This window comes from Canis lupus, chromosome 4 (assembly GCF_003254725.2).
Source record: "Canis lupus dingo isolate Sandy chromosome 4, ASM325472v2, whole genome shotgun sequence".
NCBI lineage: Eukaryota > Metazoa > Chordata > Mammalia > Carnivora > Canidae > Canis > Canis lupus.
The window spans coordinates 28238694-28257194 of NC_064246.1; the positions used below are offsets into that span (position 1 = coordinate 28238694).

Consider the following 18501-nt stretch of genomic DNA (forward strand, 5'->3'; position numbering starts at 1 on the left):
ATGAGAGCACGAGACCAGAAAGAGCATCAACGCACCATTTGACAGTGGGAGCGCAGAACTGGATGGTGGCCACCCACTCTCCATCATCTTCTCTCTTGCTGTCCACCAGCACCCAACACAGCGCTCATCACAACTGCTACAATACTGAGGCTTAGGAGGAGACAGGCTAGCCTCTTGTCCTGCTGGGGAATGATCATACCACAGGGTCTTTGCACCTATTGTTCCTCTGCTTGGACTGTTCTTTTGCTGACAGCCATGCTACTCAATTTTTCACTTCCTTCAGAAGTTGGTTCAAGTGTTATCATTCCAACAGCCCTCCCTGACCAACCTCTATGGAATAGAACCCCTCTCATTTTCTTTCCTCCTTCTGTGCTTTGTTCCTTTCTTCTCAGCACTTACTGCCACCTAACCTACTTTATATTTATTCTCCACCTCTCCCTACTTGAAAAGGAAGGAGAACAAGAACTTTGATTTCCTTATTCTATGCTACATTCCTAGAAGAATACTTGGCACCCAGGCACTCAATACACATCAAACAAAATAATTTTAAAAGGCTGAGAAATAGTTCAGAAGAAAGACTCCAAATGCACAAAGATGGCCCTTGAGGGATTCATCCTCGTATTGAAATAGGGAAAATACCCTAAATTTTCAACAGAAGGGGGACACCTGGGTGGCTCAGTGTTTGAATGTCTGCCTTTGGCTCAGGATGTGATCCCGGTCTGGGGATTGAGTCCTGCATTGGGCACCCTGTGAGGAGCCTGCTTCTCTCTCTGCCTGTGTCTCTGCCTCTGTCTCTCATGAATAAAAGAAAAAAAAAAGTTCAACAGAAGGTAGACGAATCTTGGTGTGTTAACTTGGTGAAATACTGTGAAGCCATTTTAATGGATAATCATGAAGACTTTACAACAAATGGGGGCATTTTTAATTTTTTAAAAAAATATCTTATTTATTCATGAGAGAGAGAGAAAGAGAGAGGCAGAGACACAGGCAGAGGGAGAAGCAGGCTCCATGCAGGGAGCCCGATGTGGGACTCGATCCCAGATCTCCAGGATCACACCCTGGGCCGAAGGTGACACTAAACCACTCGGCCACCGGGGCTGCCCGCATTTTTAATTTTTAAATTTATATTATTAATCTTTTTAAAGCGGGGGGAGGGGCTGAGGGAGAGAATCTTAATTTTTTTTTTTTTTGAGAGAGAATCTTAAGCAGGCTCCATGTCCCATGTGGGGCTTGATCTCACAATCCTGAGATCACGATCTGAGCCGAAACCAAGAGTCATACACTCAACTGACTGAGCCACCCAGACACCCACAAGGGGGCATTTGTAATACATTAAGTAGTAAAAAAGGAAAACAGGCTATCACAAATCATGACCATAACAAATATCTACGTTCATGGATAAGGAACAAACAGATAAAAAGAGCTGGAGATAAAACAGAGTTGGGGGGGATCCCTGGGTGGCTCAGTGGTTTGGCTCAGGGCGTGACCCTGGAGTCCCAGGATCGAGTCCCACGTCAGGCTCCCTGCATGGGGCCTGCTTCTCCCTCTGCCTGTGTCTCTGCCTCTCTCCCTCTCTCTCTGTCTCTCATGAATAAATAAATAAAATCTTAAAAAAAAAAAAGTAAACCTCTTATGTTATTTAAGTAACTCCACTATGCTGGAACATTTGAATAAGTAAGAATCAGTGTTTTAAAAAAACTGAAGACCACAGTGTACTTCAGCCACGTGAATTTCTTAGTAGTTAAGTCCGTACACAAAATATGTACCACAGTACATACTCTGCTTTACCAGAAAAGCTGTATCAACTTCAGGCATAAAGAACCCAGGCAGAGGCCAAGAATGCAGCCCCTCCTGCCTGTCCCCGCTGAATACTCCTGTAGTGTAATAGATTTGCTTGTAGAACTTAATTGCCTTCACTTTAGAATCAATACTAACACCCTAAACTAAAACAGATTTAAAAAGAATGAATCAGAAATGGTGAAAAGTGTTTTGAACGTAGGAGCACTGACAGCTACAGACAAATCAGCCCGTAGCACAGAAAACCAGAATACTGGGGAAAAGGGAAGACCTAACCTCTACAAAATGATTTTGTGTCCTTAAGATTACCAGCAATCATGAAATATACTGTAGGAAGGTTTTCACTCAGAACATTCAGTAAAACATATCTGTACTTAAAAGAACCTTCAGGGCAGCCCCGGTGGCGCAGCGGTTTAGCGCCGCCTGCAGCCCAGGGCGTGATCTGGAGACCCTGGATCAAGTCCCACGTCAGGCTCTCTGCATGGAGTCTGCTTCTCCCTCTGCCTGTGTCTCTGCCTCTCTCTCTCTCTCTCTCTCTCTCTGCATCTCTATGAATAAATAAATAAAATCTTTAAAAAAAAAAAAAAAAAAAGAACCTTCAGCTACCAAAAAAAATCCACCTGTGTAGAACATCTACTTTTCCCACGCCACCCAACAGTCAAGATACTAGGTACACCCTTGTCTTATCTTTTCACAGCTGGTGCTTGGGTAGGTACTTTCCCTTAGAGATGCACATTATAGGTCAGAAAATACTCGACTCTCCACCAGTCGCAGACACTTCCTTACATGCTACAGGGTGCTTTCAAACAGGATCCACCCCCCTTCCCCTCCTTTTGGGCTGTTATATAAAAGTGAGGCTGCCATCCTACCTACCCCCATCAAAACAAGGGCCTCTGCTTTAGCTTCCTCTGTTTGAGGAAGATGAAGGTTCATCTCATCACCATCGAAATCTGCATTGTAGGGTGTACAGACACACTCGTTAAACCTGAAGGTCCGATGGGGCTTGACCTTGGCCTGTGGAATACCAAAAAAGAGAGAGAGAACGACTTAGTCATTTATCCAAAAACTTCATAGTTTTGAAACATTAATAAATGGCTTCCTGGAGAACTAGACACTTTTGGTGAAGGAAATAAATTTCTAGTATGTTCTGTCAAGTGATAATACGTCACTTGTGGATTTATTCAAGTAGCTTTATTAGATCGCAACAATGCAATGAGTTTAACACAAAGCAAACACCAACCTAGGAGCCACAAGAAAGGGCTCTGCTGGCCAATGATGTCACGGTTTGATATCAAACAGATTAATGGCAGAAGCTGATTAAAACACATTGACTAAATAAAAGTGCATGAGTTTATAATGACACTGAAAAAAGGAAAGCAAAACCAAACAAAAAACCCAAACCAACTCAACCGGAAGAAACTGAACACCAACTTTCTCCTCCTCAAAAAAACTGATAATAAAGGAAAAAGAATCAGGCATTTATGCTGCCTTTCCTTCAGGAATTGTATTTTCGGGTAAGCAAAAAAGTTCATAAGAAAAAATTCTTCATTATACAAATGGTAGATATTAAACATGAAAGAATAAATTAGGGCAGCTCCGGTGGCACAGCGGTTTAGCGCCGCCTGCAGCCTGGGGTGTGATCCTGGAGACCCGGGATCAAGTTCCACATCGGGCTCCCTGCATGGAGCCTGCTTCTCCCTCTGCCTGTCTCTCTCTCTCTCTGAATAAATAAATAAAATCTTAAAAAAAAAAAAAAGAAAGAAAAAAAGAATTAGAAAAAAGGTTGATAAAGAAACTTTCAAGGGAGGCACCAGGCTGAAGTATCTGATACCCTAACCTCAGCATAAATAAGAACGGGGCAGCCAACAGCATGTGCCTCCTGAAATATGACAAGAGGAAGGGGTGCCTGGGTGGTTCAGTGGGTTAAGCATCTGCCTTCGGCTCAGGTCATGATACCAGGGTCCTGGGATCCAGCCCCACATCAGGCTCCCTGCTCAGCGGGGAGCCTGCCTCTCCCTCTCCCTCTGCAGCAACCCCTCTCTCACACTCTCTCTGTCATATAAATAAGTAAAATATTTAAAAAAGCAGGCAAGCAAGCAGGCAAGAGGAAATAGCCAGCATCACCTGGGAGCTATTCTTGCCAGAAGTTGAACATGAATCTGATCCTGCCTTGAGAGCTACTGTCCGGTTTATAGGAATAAAAGGAAGAATGAAGAAACTCTTAATGCCATGTGTATACATATAGAGAACACGGGACATTCTTTAGGACAAATGACCTGAGTTTTTCAATAACAATGAAATCAAAGCAAGGGGCTGTTCTAGATCAAGAGTGAAGACATGTTATCAACGAAATGACATGTGCAGACTTTGCATCGGACAAACTAGCTGTGAAAAGACTGTTGAGATATGTGGGGGAATGTGAACATGGACTGGGTGCCAGACAATACCAAGCACTGAGCATTCATTTTGTGTGGTGCGGTCTTGCACTGTGGTTATGTGTGTCTTACTGAAGTAAACTGAATACACACGGAGACAAGACACGGCATCTGGGGTCATCAAAGACAAAAGGGAGAGAAAATAGCTGTGGCAAAATCTTGAAAATTATTAAACACAAAGAATGAGAATATATGACTTCCTCATATACTTTTTCCACTTTTGTATATATTTGAAAATTTTCAAACAAAAACATTTTTGAGAATGCCCCAAAGCCAAGCAAAGGTTTCCAGAAAGGGAACACTTTTCTTCATCTCCCCAGATCCCCGTAATTGTAACCCCCATTATCATAAATTGCTTCTTTGGTATTTCTACACTTAAGTAAAGAAACCGATGAAATGTGTTCATAGGGACGTCTACAGGAGTCAGTGGTTGAGTGTCTGCCTTCAGCTGTCGTGATCCTAGGACTCTGGGATCATGACCTGAGCTGAAGGCAGATGCTTAACCCACTGAGCCACCCAGGCACCCCTTCCTCTCATCGTATTTCAGGAGGCACATGCTGTTGGCTGCCCCACTCTTAGTTATAATGAGGTTAGGGCATCAGATACTTCAGCCTGGTGCCTCCCTTGAAAGTTTATCAACCTTTTTTCTAATTTATTCTCTTATATTTCTCTCCCCTGCGGGGAGCCTGCTTCTCCCTCTGCCTGTGTCTCTGCTTCTTTGTCTCTCTCATGAATAAATAAATAAAATCTTAAAAAAAAAAAAGACACGGGTTCTTAAAGTGAAAAACTGAATTCTAGAAAAACTATCCAAAAAGCCTGTTTAAACACTGTGAATGCTCATGGATTTAATGGCTTTAGAGATAGAATTTATGAATATTTAGCGAATTAAAGTTGCATCTCATTTCCATTTTAAATCTCCAGAAAAAGGAACTGCTACTGTTCCAAAACTACACCACTGAAGAAAATATGCTTGAAGGTTTTCGTTGGAGGGCCACTGCGACAAAAAACCTCCTAAGCGGTTTAGTTCCATAGTTAATATGCTAAGTTAAACCTGAAATCAACTTCCTGCCATATCTATTTTACATAAATCTGTGCACACACATATGTATATATTTTTGTTTGCAAGTGGAATCATGCCAGTCACTTTGATGCTAATTTCCAATTAGCTCCTTTCTGTTTCACTGTTGTGTGTGGATTTTGTAAGTATTAAAAACACTGAAGGGAAGCTTGAAATGTAAAAGTTGCACTCCAACTAAAAAGTGAGAGAAAAGAAAAATCAGAAGTCACAAAATTTTGAGATTACTGGCAATCTGAATTTTAAGGGTCGGGAATTTAGCATCACACACCCAGCAAATTCCCACCCGACAGAAGATAAAAACAGAAATCTCACACTCACCAGATGCGCCATAATGCTCAGTTTGTGCAGTGAGGGCTGCCGGTTGAACAGCACCACGTCTCCGTCTATGAGGTGTCTCTCCACAATGTCCCCGTACTTGAGCTCCTGAGCCATCTTTTCCCTATTTCCATACTTCAAAAACCTAAATGTGTGATAACAAACATGACTGGTGAGAACAGAGCCTCCTTACTAAGTCACTCTGTCTTCACATCAGGATTCAGACTCAAAAATGATCACATTTTACTAAATCAAAGGTGCCTCCACAAGCCTGTCCGTTAAACTATAACATGGTGTTAGATAAGTTTTCAGCTCATAAATGTTAAAATACGAAAAACGCTGTAACTTAGAATTACAGAAACGCAGTAGCAAGTCAGCTTCTCCCACAGTGCTATTGATATGATTTTACCTTATGTTTATCTCAAGAGATAAAAAGGCACCAGTGATCAGTGAAAAGCCAGCGCCAGCAGCGAGGTTGTAAGGACATTGAGGTAACCCCAGAGAGCTCATGCGACATAGAAAATGACTGGTTTTCATAACTCCATGCATTGTCTACCTAAGTCCAATAATAAATGCTAGAGAACAAATGGACATTTTGTGTATATGCAATGTGCAAACACAGCAAATGATGTACCTAGGATCATTGTGATTTAAACAGTATTTTCTAGAGGCTAAAATGTCACAAACGTATTTTGGACTGCATTCTGTGGCTGAGTATTGCGATCTTGGTCTAGAAAAGGTCGTTACATATAGATCAGGACAGCATTTACCTTTTCATCTGTGTATGTCTCTGCTGAATGAAATTGGCTCCTGGGTGAACTTCAGGGCCATTTCGAACCAGTTTCCTCAAAAAGTTGATGTTTGCTTTATTCACCTGCATGAACGCAAAAGAGGACACAAGGAGATACCGTTAGGTTTCTGTAAGCTAGTACGTTATCCTGAATTTCGCCTCAACCTTCACTTTCCTTGGGTGATTCCAGGAGAAAGAAAGGCAACTGCAGGCATCCTGCTGCCTAGGGTCTTGAGTTTAATGATAATAGGGGACTGGCACACAGGAGTTCAGGTTCCAATCTGAACTCACCACTGACAGAGTGAAACAGCAAAGTCCTTTACATTAGTAAAATGAGTGGACTACACTGAGCTATAGGGACCTTCTATACCCCAATTACTATAATTACCATTTTACACTCATGAGGAGTGTGAGTTAACTATAACGTGCTGCAGCCTTTATGGCTGTGCATCAGTAGCCTTAAAATATTCAAAGTATTTGACTCAGTGATTAAAAGGTTTTAAAAAATAATAATCCATCCCAAGAAAATTAACTGGGTGTGGTGCTTATCATTTAGTTACTTTAAAAACATAAGTTCCAAATCAACTTGGAAAAAAAAGTTGCAGAAGAGTGTATCAACTATATATATGAATATACGCATACAAAGCCAGACACACCTGTGGCTGTGCATGTTACAGATGTTGTATGTGGTGGCATATCTATGAAACCGGAAGATAACACATATACCAAATTGTGGGCTGTGTGGGTTACTGGGGATTTTCCAATCGCCTAGCGTTTGGAATTCAAAAATAAGAGACTAGATTTGAAATACAGAATTGATAGGAAAAAAAAAAAAAAAGAAACACAGAATTGAGTGGCTAAATGGTACTTACCTTTTCAGGAAAAGTAAGAATTTTGGCCACGTGAACTGGCACAGCTACCTCATCAATCCTGAGATTGGGGTCAGGTGAGATGACTGTTCTCCCAGAAAAATCCACTCTTTTTCCTGAGAGATTGCCTCTAAATCGACCTAAATCGATAAAGACACATCATAGGTCTCCACAGCACACACATGTGCTATTTGGCGATAGCAGGACCACAAAGAACTAGGAAAGTCCGTGATTTCCATTTAGATAAGCCAAACACTCCAGAAAAAGATAACAAAGGCAGCAGACTGTCTCCTGTACATTTTGTTGGAAACGTACCCTGCTTTCCCTTCAGGCGCTGGACAAATCCTCTAGTCCATTTCTTGGGTGCCATGTTGAGGGGAATGCCCGAGAGCTCGCTGTTGATATAGAGGGCACACTGCAGCTGTAGGAAGTCCCAGTCTTCCATGATCATCTGGGTCTTCGCTCCTGATATTCGATGCTAAAGTTGAGGAGAATGAAGAAAAAAAAAGAACCTGGGTCAACCTGACCTTGATGAAGAGTGTTTGCACAGATACACTCCTAAGAGGGCTTGGAAGTTCTGACCTTTTTGATAACGTCATTTAAGAAAATGATTTCTGTCAATTTCATTGTCAGATCATCTTCATTGGTGCCAGACTTCAAATCACTCACGACGGAGGGTCTGATACACAAAGGGGGCACTAAAAGTCGTGTGAGAATCAAATCAGACGGCTTTCCGGCTTCTGGGTTCATTAGAAGTAGAGGGACATCTTCGGCCGGGATCCGTTTAAATAAATTCAGTACTACTAAGGGGTTTAAGTTTTCCTATGGAGAGAAGAAAAGAAGAATGGAGAAGTGTTAACTTTCAACAGCTTTGGCAAAGGTTTACTTACCTCTCCATGCTCTCTACCCTACCCACCACTTACTTCAGAGTTAAGTATAAGCACTGACAGAAATTTCTGTTGGAAACATGCTATCATGCTATGCTAGCAGAGCCCTAAACATGTACATACCTTTTATTCCAATTAATCCAACTACTTGAAACAGTAATTCCACTTCTCCTAATTATTATTCCAAAGGGTAGGACTTCAGGAATCAACACAAAGATTCAGCTACAGGAATGTTCCCTACAGCTGTTGATAGTGAAGAGTTGTAAACAGCCTGATAGGTTGCTGGCTAGATAACATCATAGTAGATCTGCACGTGAGCAATTATTAATGTTTAAAAAATGATACTACACAAACGTACCTACGGTCGTGAAAGATGTTCATAAAATATTGGTAAATGAAAGAAGTGTGTATACAATATTATCTCATTTAGGGGAAAATGTACAGCTAAACAGAAAAGAGGAAACGTACATTTAGCAAGGTGTTAATATACTGTCTACAGGTGAATGGACTGTGTAAATTTTTAAGATTTTAAAGATTTTATTTATTTATTCATGAGAGACACAGAGAGAAAAAGGCAAAGACACAGGCAGAGAGAGAAGCAGGCTCCGTGCAGGGAGCCCGATGCAGGACTTAATCCCGGGACTCCAGGATCACAGCCTGGGTGGAAGGCAGACCCTCTATTGCTGAGTCATCTGGGTGTACCTGGACCGTATAATCTTTTCACTTCTTTGCTTACATGTAAATTTTCTGCAGTGAACAGACATTGTTTTTGTCTTTTAAAAAGATTTTAGGGCACTCTGGGTGGCTCAGCAGTTTAGTGCCGCCTTCATCCCAGGGCTGAAGGGCAGAGGGAGAAGCAGGTCTCATGTAGGGAGCCTGACGTGGGACTCAATCCCAGGATTCCAGGATCATGCCCTGGGATGAAGACGGTGCTAAACTGCTGAGCCACCCAGGCTGCCCAATAAAAAGATTTTAATATTCATTTATTTGAGAGAAAAAGAGCACGTGCATGCACGTGCACATGAGCGGGGAAGAGGCAGAGGGAGAAGCAGACTCCCTGTTGAGCAGGGAGCCAGGAGAGGGGCTCCATCCCAGGATCCTCAGATCATGACCTGAGCTGAAGGCAGACACTTGACTGAGCCACCTAGGCACCATAATATTGTCTTTGTATTAACTTTATTTTATAGAAGTGCTATACTATAACAACTTACTTATAAGAACTACACACATGATCAGAAATACTCAAAAGATAAAAAGTAAGAATGGCCAGCTTGTATCTTGGTGCTAAAAATTACATTTCTTCGGGCAGCCCCGGTGGCTCAGTGGTTTACCGCTGGCTTCAGCCCAGGGCGTGATCCTGGAGACCCAGAATCGAGTCCCCCATTGGGCTCCCTGCAGGGAGCCTGCTTCTCCCTCTGCCTGTGTGTCTGTCTCTCTCTATGTGTCTTTCAAGAATAAATAAAATCTTAGAAAACAAATTACATTTTCTTGAGATCAATGACTGTGTGACAAAAAATACATGTCACAAGCAGAACTTGCTATGCATAACTTAATGAGATAGGGAAAAAAATTAAAAAGAAATGTTTGAACAGCCACTGCCCTTAGGATACCGTCACAAGAGGTTTCTGTGGGCCTGCCCTGGAGATGGCAGTGGGGTTGGGGAGAAAGAAAGAATCCTGCTCGAAATTTTGCAGTCAGGGTCCCTGCCCACAGAATTACCTTGCTCAGCTTCCCTGCCTCCCAGCAAGGAACACCTCAGGGCCACCTGAAGCAGTCGAAGAAAATCTAAAACTAAGAGTTCTAGGGACAAGATGATGGCCAGACATTACTTCCAGCACCAAGATCAGTGTCATACAAGAATATCACTGAACTGAAGGCCATTGCAGGAGGACAGGAGGACTGACAGAGTATAGAAACCAGTTCCTGGACAGAGCTGTCACTCAAGAGTGAGGTAAATCAGCCTCCCAAAGGGCACAGGGGAGAGAGCCCTGACTTACTGGTATGTACTAGGAAACAGAAGTCAGGGACTGCTGGACAGATAGAAGGAAGGGCTGTTTGGTCCGAGGCACAATATCCAAATAGCCGAGGCTCCTCGGGGGACCATGGGCTGTCCTGGGTGGCAGAGAGCTCAGCCTGCCGCTCACTCTGTCCAGGGATGCTGTGGAAAGCATTTCTATCTGGGGGTGGGGGTGGGGCAAGACTGATGCCATTTATAGAGACACTTTTTTTTTTTTTGCTTTTTAAAAAATTTTAATATATCAAAAGGCCAGTTTTAGTGACATGCTAGTCCCATCAGAAAATAATCCCAATAACCCCTTGTCAGTAACATGCAAGTTGACCAGCCAACTCTTTATTTCTAAACCTCTGTGTAGAGACACTTTTTTAAAAGCAGGCTCCATGCCCAGCATGGAGCCCAATGCAGGGCTTGAACTCATGACCCTGAGATTAAGACCTGAGCTGATGTTTAGAGACAGACACCAAAGGGACTGAACCACCCAGGCATACCACTAAGGAGAGTCTCTTCCCTGCAGGTCCACCAACTCCTGGATTTGCATTTAAATGGGCAGCAGAGGGGCATCTGGGTGGCTCAGTGGTTGAGCGTCTACTTTGCCTCAGTTTGTGATCCCAGCGTCCTGGGATAAAGGCCCACGTTGTGCTCCTTGCATGGAGCCTGCTTCTCTTCTCCCTCTGCCTGTGTTTCTGCCTCTCTGTGTGTGTCTCATGAATAAATAAATAAATAGGGAATGGATATACACTAGTCCTCTGGAGATAGAGTCCAGAGTTTTTGTTCAGTGCCTAAAGAGATCTGTGACCCAGAAAAGGTCAAGAACCACTGCTCTAAGGTCTCCTCCAACTCAAGGATGATATGCTGCCCATAAAGGTACATGAGGTTCCATGTTCCTGGAAATTAAACGGGTAGGTAAACGTGTCAGGATGTGGACCATCCTGAGATTAATGAGCTTCAAGCCAGTATACCCACCTGCATGACACCCCTCTCCACAAAAGATAAAAGTTACTCACTGTTGCTTCGTTCACTAAGATGACTAAGGGGCCCTCTCTAAGGAAGGGCCATTCGGAATCAGGCAATAGTGAATTCCTGTTTCACCCCCTCCCTTCTTTGCAGCTGGTCTAAGAATCAGGATGAGCTGATGGTCTCTGATGATTTTGGAGGCCCTGCCACTGTTCCAAGCCTGTTTGAAAGGCCTCAAATAGGACCTCAGAAAAACGGATCTCGTTACAGACCACACTTAAGGAGAAGCCAGCAGAAATACAAGATGGAACACAGGTATTACATGAGGCACAGACAATAGACCCATGGCTGAGGAAAGGGTAAGATCAAAGGGTTGGGAGGGCGGAGGCTGCAGGAAAGAAGCTTAAGCAAGGGGGCGTCTGGTGAGGAAGGGGAGGTAGCAGAGTTGGTAAGCCAAATGGACAGATTCCCAGCATACATGTGGAGAGAAGAAACCTCATCTGTCTTTACTCTGACTGTGGTTCCTTATTTTTTTTTTTTTATAATTTTACTGTTGTAAACTAAATCATATAGTTTCACTAAAGAAATTTGTTTTTATTTATTTTTAAAGGTTATTTTTAAGTTATCTCTACACCCAACATGGGAAGTGAACTCACAAACCCAAGATCAAGAGTCCCGTGCTTTTCTAAGCCAGCCAGTGCTCCTGTCATTATTAAACCTTTTCTATTCTTTCTTTTGTTTTTAATATTTTATTTATTTGACAGAGAGAATAAGAACGGGGAGCTGCAGAGGGAGAAGGAGAAGCAGGCCCCCTGCTAAGCAAGAAGCTGAATACATGGCTCGATCCCAGGACCCTGGGATCATGACCTGAGCTAAAGGCAGATGCTTCACCGACTGAGCCACCCAGACGTCCCATCCTGTCATTATGATGATGTCAGCAGCAGTGCTAGCTACTGCAACTGGGTAATGGCGCCCTAAGCACTTGCTCTGCACCAGGCACTTTATCTGGAATTCATCTCTTAATCCTTACAATAGCCTTAAAGCAGATACTCTTGTAATTCCTGTTGATAGTTGAGGAAACTCACGACCAGGTTGGGTCACGTGTCTAAAGTCCTAGAATAAGTGGCAGAGCTGGGCTCCAATCTCTGATGGGACCACAAAATCAAAGCTTTTCACTACCTTGAACCACCCCTAGGGTGTAAATCTGGGTAGGGTGGTATGGGCTACACAGGGAAGTAGTGGCAGTGGGGGAATGCCTAGGATGCTCCAGACTCATGACTCTTAAACAGGAGGGGGTTACCTCCAGAGACGAGGCATTTAGGAGACTTATCCCAAACAAGATGCCTCCCAGGCCATATGGGAGTATTGTGCTATTGTGGACAGGGTGTGGACAGACAGTGGATGCTGGTCCTGGGCAGAGAGCTGGCAGGGAGTAGTGGTGGTGGGGTGTCATGGAGGCTGATCAGGAGCAGCAGAGTGCATGCAAGGGGCTAGCAAGTAAGGCCGCCCCTCGGAGAACCTGGGCACCCCTCAAGCTCACAACTGCGGCTGCTCCCCAGGCTTATTTATTTATTTATTATTTATGATAGTCACAGAGAGAGAGAGAGAGAGGCAGAGACATAGGCAGAGGAAGAAGCAGGCTCCATGCACTGGGAGCCCGACGTGGGATTCGATCCTGGATCTCCAGGATCGCGCCCTGGGCCAAAGGCAGGCGCTAAACCCGCTGCGCCACCCAGGGTTCCCCCCTTTTTTTTTTTTTTAATTTATTTATTATTTATGATAGTCACAGAGAGAGAGAGAGAGAGAGAGAGAGAGAGAGGCAGAGACACAGGCAGAGGAAGAAGCAATGCTCCCCAGGCTTCTGACAGCTTTCTGCACAGCCACCAGCCTGGAAAGTGGCCTTCTCATGGCTGTACAAGGGCAAGATCATCTTCCCCAGCCCACACTTTCACTTCCTCTGCAGGAGCTTCGCCCTACTTGCCCTGAAGACATTTCTGCTTGAATCAGTCACAGACACCTCTCTTCCCATTTCCAGGATCACTCCCATTTTCACATCTGTGCAGGCACTTGCTCACCCACTGCTGACTACTTCTCCTCCCACCTATCTACCTGGTGGTTGATCGTCAACTCCTATTCTTTCCTTTTTGAAGATTTATTGGGGGGGTGGGGTGGAGATGGATCACAAATGGGGGTAAGAGCAGAGGGAGAAGCAGACTCCCTACTGAGCAGGGAGCCTGATGTGGGACTCAATCCCAGGAGGCTGGGATCATGAGCTGAGCTGAAGAGAGACGCTTAACCAACTGAGCCACCCAGGTGCCTAACTCCTGTCCATTCTTACTGCACACAGGGACTCTGGTCTCTGGCTCCTTTTTTTTTTTTTTTTTTAATTTTTTTTTTAATTTTTATTTATTTATGATAGTCACACCACAGAGAGAGAGAGAGAGGCAGAGACACAGGCAGAGGGAGAAGCAGGCTCCATGCACCGGGAGCCCGACGTGGGACTCGATCCCGGATCTCCAGGATCGCGCCCTGGGCCAAAGGCAGGCACTGAACCGCTGCGCCACCCAGGGATCCCTGGTCTCTGGCTCCTTTATCACCTCCCAGGCTCAGCGTTTTCCTTGTAACTCTGCCTCCACCCTCCCTGCATTGAGGCAGAATTCACATATAGTAAATTCTGTAAATCCTAGAGAGACTGACGCATTTTTACACATACACAATAGTATTCAGATCAAAATATGGAATATCTTCATCTCTTCCTACAAGGACCCGGGTACTTCTTTTTAGTCTGGACCAAGCTCTCACCCCAGGGGTAACTGCTCTCCTGACATCTATCACCACAGATCACCTGGACTGTTCTTGGACTTGATTTACATGGAATTGTAAGCTACATATCCTCCTGTATAGAGTTCCTTGTTCTCAGCAGAATTTTGACATGTGACCAGGTTGTGTGTGTCAAGAGTTTACTTCTTTCACTGCAGGACAGTATTCCAACATGTGAATCTATGACAATTTGTTTATTCTCCTGTTGACAGGCATCTAGGCTGTTTCTAATTGTGGCTTTTCGTCATAAAGTTGTGACAAACGCTCTTGTACAAATGCACTCATTTCCCCTGGGTATATACTGAAGAGCAACACTGCTACATCACATGGTGAGTGTGGATGTCGTTATAAGAAATCATCAAATTGCTGTTCAGAGTGGTGATAACTTTTCACACTGCCACTGTCAACGTATGAGTGCCAGCTGCTTCCCATCCTTGCCAGCACATGGTCTTCAGTTTTTTTTAGATTTTAATTTTGCTAGGTGTGCACGTGTATAGTTTTAACTAGCATTTTCCTGATGACTAATAACATCGAGCAGTTTTTTATTAGCTGTTTGAATATATCCTTTTGTGACGTGCTAACTGAAGTTTTGCTCCCACTGTTTAAAATCAGGTTGTGGGGGCAGCCCTGGTGGCTCAATGGTTTAGCACCGCCTTCAGCCCAGGGCGTGATCTTGGAGACCCATGATCAAGTCCCACATCAGGCTCCCTGCATGGAGCCTGCTTCTCCCTCTGCCTGTGTCTCTGCCTCTCTCTCTTTCTGTGTCTCTCATGAATAAATAAAATTTTAAAAAATAAAAATAAAATCAGGTTATATTCTTCACACGGATTTTTAAGGACTGTTTCTTATATTCTGGATACGAGATTCCTTTGTCAGATCCAGACTCTGGATCCACTGTCAGATCCAGTCCAAGTAGTGACTGCTTTCTCCCAGCCCATGGCCTATCTTTTCACTCTGGTAATGGGGTCTCTAGAAGAGCAGCCAGGCGATTCCAGGATTTTGTCATCTATTCACCATGAACTTTCCTGCTCAAAGCCTTCCCTGGCTTTGCTCTGGGGAGTGCAGGACACGCTCTACAGTGACCTCTCAGTTGTCTTGTGTCCAGCTCTCCAGTTGCCTTGGCTAGAGTCCTCTCTGTCATCTGAGGCAAGGCGGTCTCAAGTGCTCCTGAGAACTAACTAGGAAGCAATCCATGTGGTGAGCTTGGACAGTGACTGTCCCTAACAGCAGTCGCCGAAGGCAGGGTGCTTTTATTTGCACTCCCTGGTCTTTCAGAGCCTCAGCTTTAGAAACAGTCTAGACACTGCTGCCTAGACATGCTGAGATCCCTGCCCTTGACTCGTAAACCCTGCTCATGTTAAAGACTAGATCACACCACACCTTTCTTCAGTCTTCCCTAAGTCCAAAGTGCCATCTTCCTCCTGATTTCCCAGTGAACTGTCTCTGCCCCTTGTGTGATGGTCAACACCCTGTCCTAGGATATCAGTTATGTTTTCACAGACCTATTGTCTTGCAGGTCCTGATGCTCCCCACAGCTGATTTGTCACTGTGGGAATTAAATACTAATAAAAATTGGAACAACGTAGAGAAGAATACCTCACAAAATTCTACTTATGTCTGTGCCAAGTAAAGAAATGGGAGTCACCTACAATTTCTAAGATCTCAGTACCCAAGTGAGAAACGGCATCTCTCAGCTTATGCTCGACACAGCCAGTCTCTTACGATAAAACTAAACACATTACCCACACAATTAAAAATGCATTAGTTACAAGGCCAGTCTATGTTAAACACTGCGTAACATAAGCACTGGTCCTGAAGTATCCCTAGAAATCTAACTTAAGTGAATTTCTCATTTTGAAAGATGTGTCTATGAGAGAGAGGAAAGGGTGAGAATGGGTGTGGGTGAAATCAGGGGGAGGCAGGCATGTGCTCTCAGGCTCACCTGTGCTCTTCCCAGCAGTGGTTCTACTTCTTTGTTATGCTCGATGGCTGTTTCAAAAGACTGAAGAAAATTCGATACGATAGGATCCACCACTTTTTTGTTGGTCTTGTATTTCTCGTGAATTATCTTTAGCAATCCACATTTCTTTACGGTACCTGTGAGGAGGGAATTTATTTACCAAGGTTGGACTATTGAGGTACTTGGTCAGGCTGGCCTGAGGTTGCAGTCCTGATAATGAGGTCACTGAAAATGCATCTGCTAACAGGACATGTTGCTAGGCTCTAAAGCCTAGTTTGCAAGAAAAAAACCTGACTTCCCAACACTACATAACAACTCATAAGCTAAATGGACCAGAGCGAATGGAAACGGCTTTCACTAAGCCTTTCACGTCTTCTGCTCACCATTAAAAGCGCCACAGTAATGGCAGATGTTCTTCTTTCGGCATTTATCAGAGATTTTCTTCTTTAGTCCACGTTTCTGGAGGTAGGTCAGGCCGGGCCTCTTCAGATAATCCAGAAACTGCTTCTTCTCCTCCTGGGACAGCATGATGTGGCAGCAGGTTTTACAGATCATCTTTTAAAAATTAAAACAGATAAAAGGATGAGAGAAAGAAAGAAAAAAAAAAGTCACCCCTACTTCTTGCCCAGGACACTGAAACTGAGTCACATGCCCAAAGATGCATGGACATGTTCACCAGAATGCTAGCTGCAGTCATAGCTGCCTGGTAGGATTTTGCTGATTTTTTAACTCTGTGCTGTTTTGTCCTGCTTGATTTATGGTTATTTCTCACAATGCTTATCTATCACCCATTCAAGGAAAATTAAAGAACAAACAATCCTGATGCAATTGAATTTACTGCAAGATGCAATATTCCATATGTAAGTAACATAAAAATTCTCCCTAGGTTTATCTCCAACCACTCACAATTGCTAAGCTCACCCCAATGTCCCTGACTAGTAATTCCTAAGTTTACGCCTTAGCACAAATATGTCTGTGCCCACCTGTAAGATGCCGATAACTGCTCTGAAGTAGCCCACGTGGAAGCATGGCAACTCCAAGTCGATATACCCGTAGTGGCCCAGACAGTCAGCCAAGTTCTTCCCACAGGTTTCACAAGGACGGTCCTTCTCACTTGTACCCTTTGGATAAAAGCACACCCAATTATTAATGGAGACCACTGGACAGGGAAGTGGGACCAGGTGACTCTGAGTCAGAATCACCTGGGAAGATGCAGAGTCTTCACATCCAACTGACCAAGGCTGGAGTCTCTGAGATGTGCTGGGGAAATCAGGGAGATTGAAAGAAGCTCTTGCTTCTTCCAATCTGACAAGTCACTGGTTTCATCAGTAAGTCAAAACACATGGAACTGGGAAGGGGTGGGGGTCTTACCATCCTATGGTCAAGCACACCGTACAGCAAGGGAGCATGGTTGTTGTCCTGGCTGTACAGGTTCTTACTCACAACCTGGATGTGGGCCTGCTGGCGCATCTCTTCAGGTGACTTCATTCCAAAACAGATGTGGCTTCTGGAATAAAAAGAAATAGGGTAGTTGGGGCGCCTGACTGGCTCAGTCCTAGAGCATGTGATTCTTGATCTCAGGGTTGGGAGTTCAAACCCTACGCTGGGCGTAGAGCTTACTTAATTAAAAACAACAAAAACCAGGGAAACAGTTACATCAAAACCACTTACCAAAAATAGAGATTACGCAGTGACCCACCATAACCAACCTTACTCTTCCAACTGTCTACATGCTCTGCTCCCCTATCACTAATGTTCAAATCTCTCCCATTTTTCCTTGGGATATTTAACATCCCTTCATCCTGCTGAAGTCATTTTCATTTTTACTATCAAATGAATGGTGTTCACCAAGGTCACCAATTCGACAAAATTGGTGCTTGTGGCTAAATTCGATAAAAATGTTCTCATTTCACCTCTCTGCAGTGCTATATGTTAACTCCCCCTTCCTTCTTATCTTGAAATATTTTCTTATAGCCTTAGTGACACCACAGACTCTTGGAGTGCCCCCACTCCGTGCCAGCTCTTCCCTCTTACATCTTCTTTTGTGGTGGTTTCTTCTACACCATCCCTTAAATATTCTGATCTCTCCTCACCTAGGGATGCAACCTTCAGGCCCTTCTGTTTGTCCTACACATCCCTCCTGAGTGACTGTATCGCTCAGGTACACATTAATGTCCATCTGTAGGCCAGCTACTGCTACTCAGAGGGAGACCGTAGAGACACCTGTTCTGCACAGCTGTACAGGCATCTCAAACTTGACACATCTAAAACAGAATCCAGCACTTTCTTCCTCAGATCTCTTCTTTCAGTCATTTGACCAACAAATTGGGGATTCACCATGTGCCAGGTACCATTCCGAGGGGCTGAGGATACAGATTAGGTGAGATAGACACGGGTCACTGCCAACATGGAGCTCACAGTTCTGGACTTATCGTCAAGATTGACAGTAAGCAGGTTCATACAGAAACATAAACAGATGTGGAGAATGAAAACGATGTGAAGTGGTGGAGAGTCTGAGGAAACTACATTGTGGGGTCAGAAAGCCCTTCTGTAAAACCGACATGGGAGCTGAATTCTGA

At 44.0% G+C, this 18501-nt stretch overlaps 1 protein-coding gene across 3 annotated transcripts in view; it reads right to left on the reverse strand.

Moving 5' to 3' along the window:
- The window catches only part of POLR3A (RNA polymerase III subunit A), a 50557-nt gene that overhangs the window by 30137 nt on the left and 1919 nt on the right, over positions 1 to 18501 (reverse strand). For 2 of the 3 annotated variants that reach the window (XM_025434280.3, XM_035715262.2), the window contains exons 2-11: positions 17294 to 17429; positions 16906 to 17043; positions 16306 to 16477; positions 15905 to 16059; positions 7867 to 8106; positions 7600 to 7762; positions 7288 to 7424; positions 6396 to 6499; positions 5629 to 5770; positions 2671 to 2811 (exon numbers count right to left, since the gene is read on the reverse strand). In XM_025434280.3, coding sequence (XP_025290065.1) covers positions 2671 to 2811; positions 5629 to 5770; positions 6396 to 6499; positions 7288 to 7424; positions 7600 to 7762; positions 7867 to 8106; positions 15905 to 16059; positions 16306 to 16477; positions 16906 to 17043; positions 17294 to 17429 — 1528 coding nt within the window. Of the gene's footprint in view, positions 1 to 2670; positions 2812 to 5628; positions 5771 to 6395; positions 6500 to 7287; positions 7425 to 7599; positions 7763 to 7866; positions 8107 to 15904; positions 16060 to 16305; positions 16478 to 16905; positions 17044 to 17124; positions 17183 to 17293; positions 17430 to 18501 lie in introns of all 3 variants that reach the window. The other variant, XM_049109070.1, reaches the window with a different exon arrangement.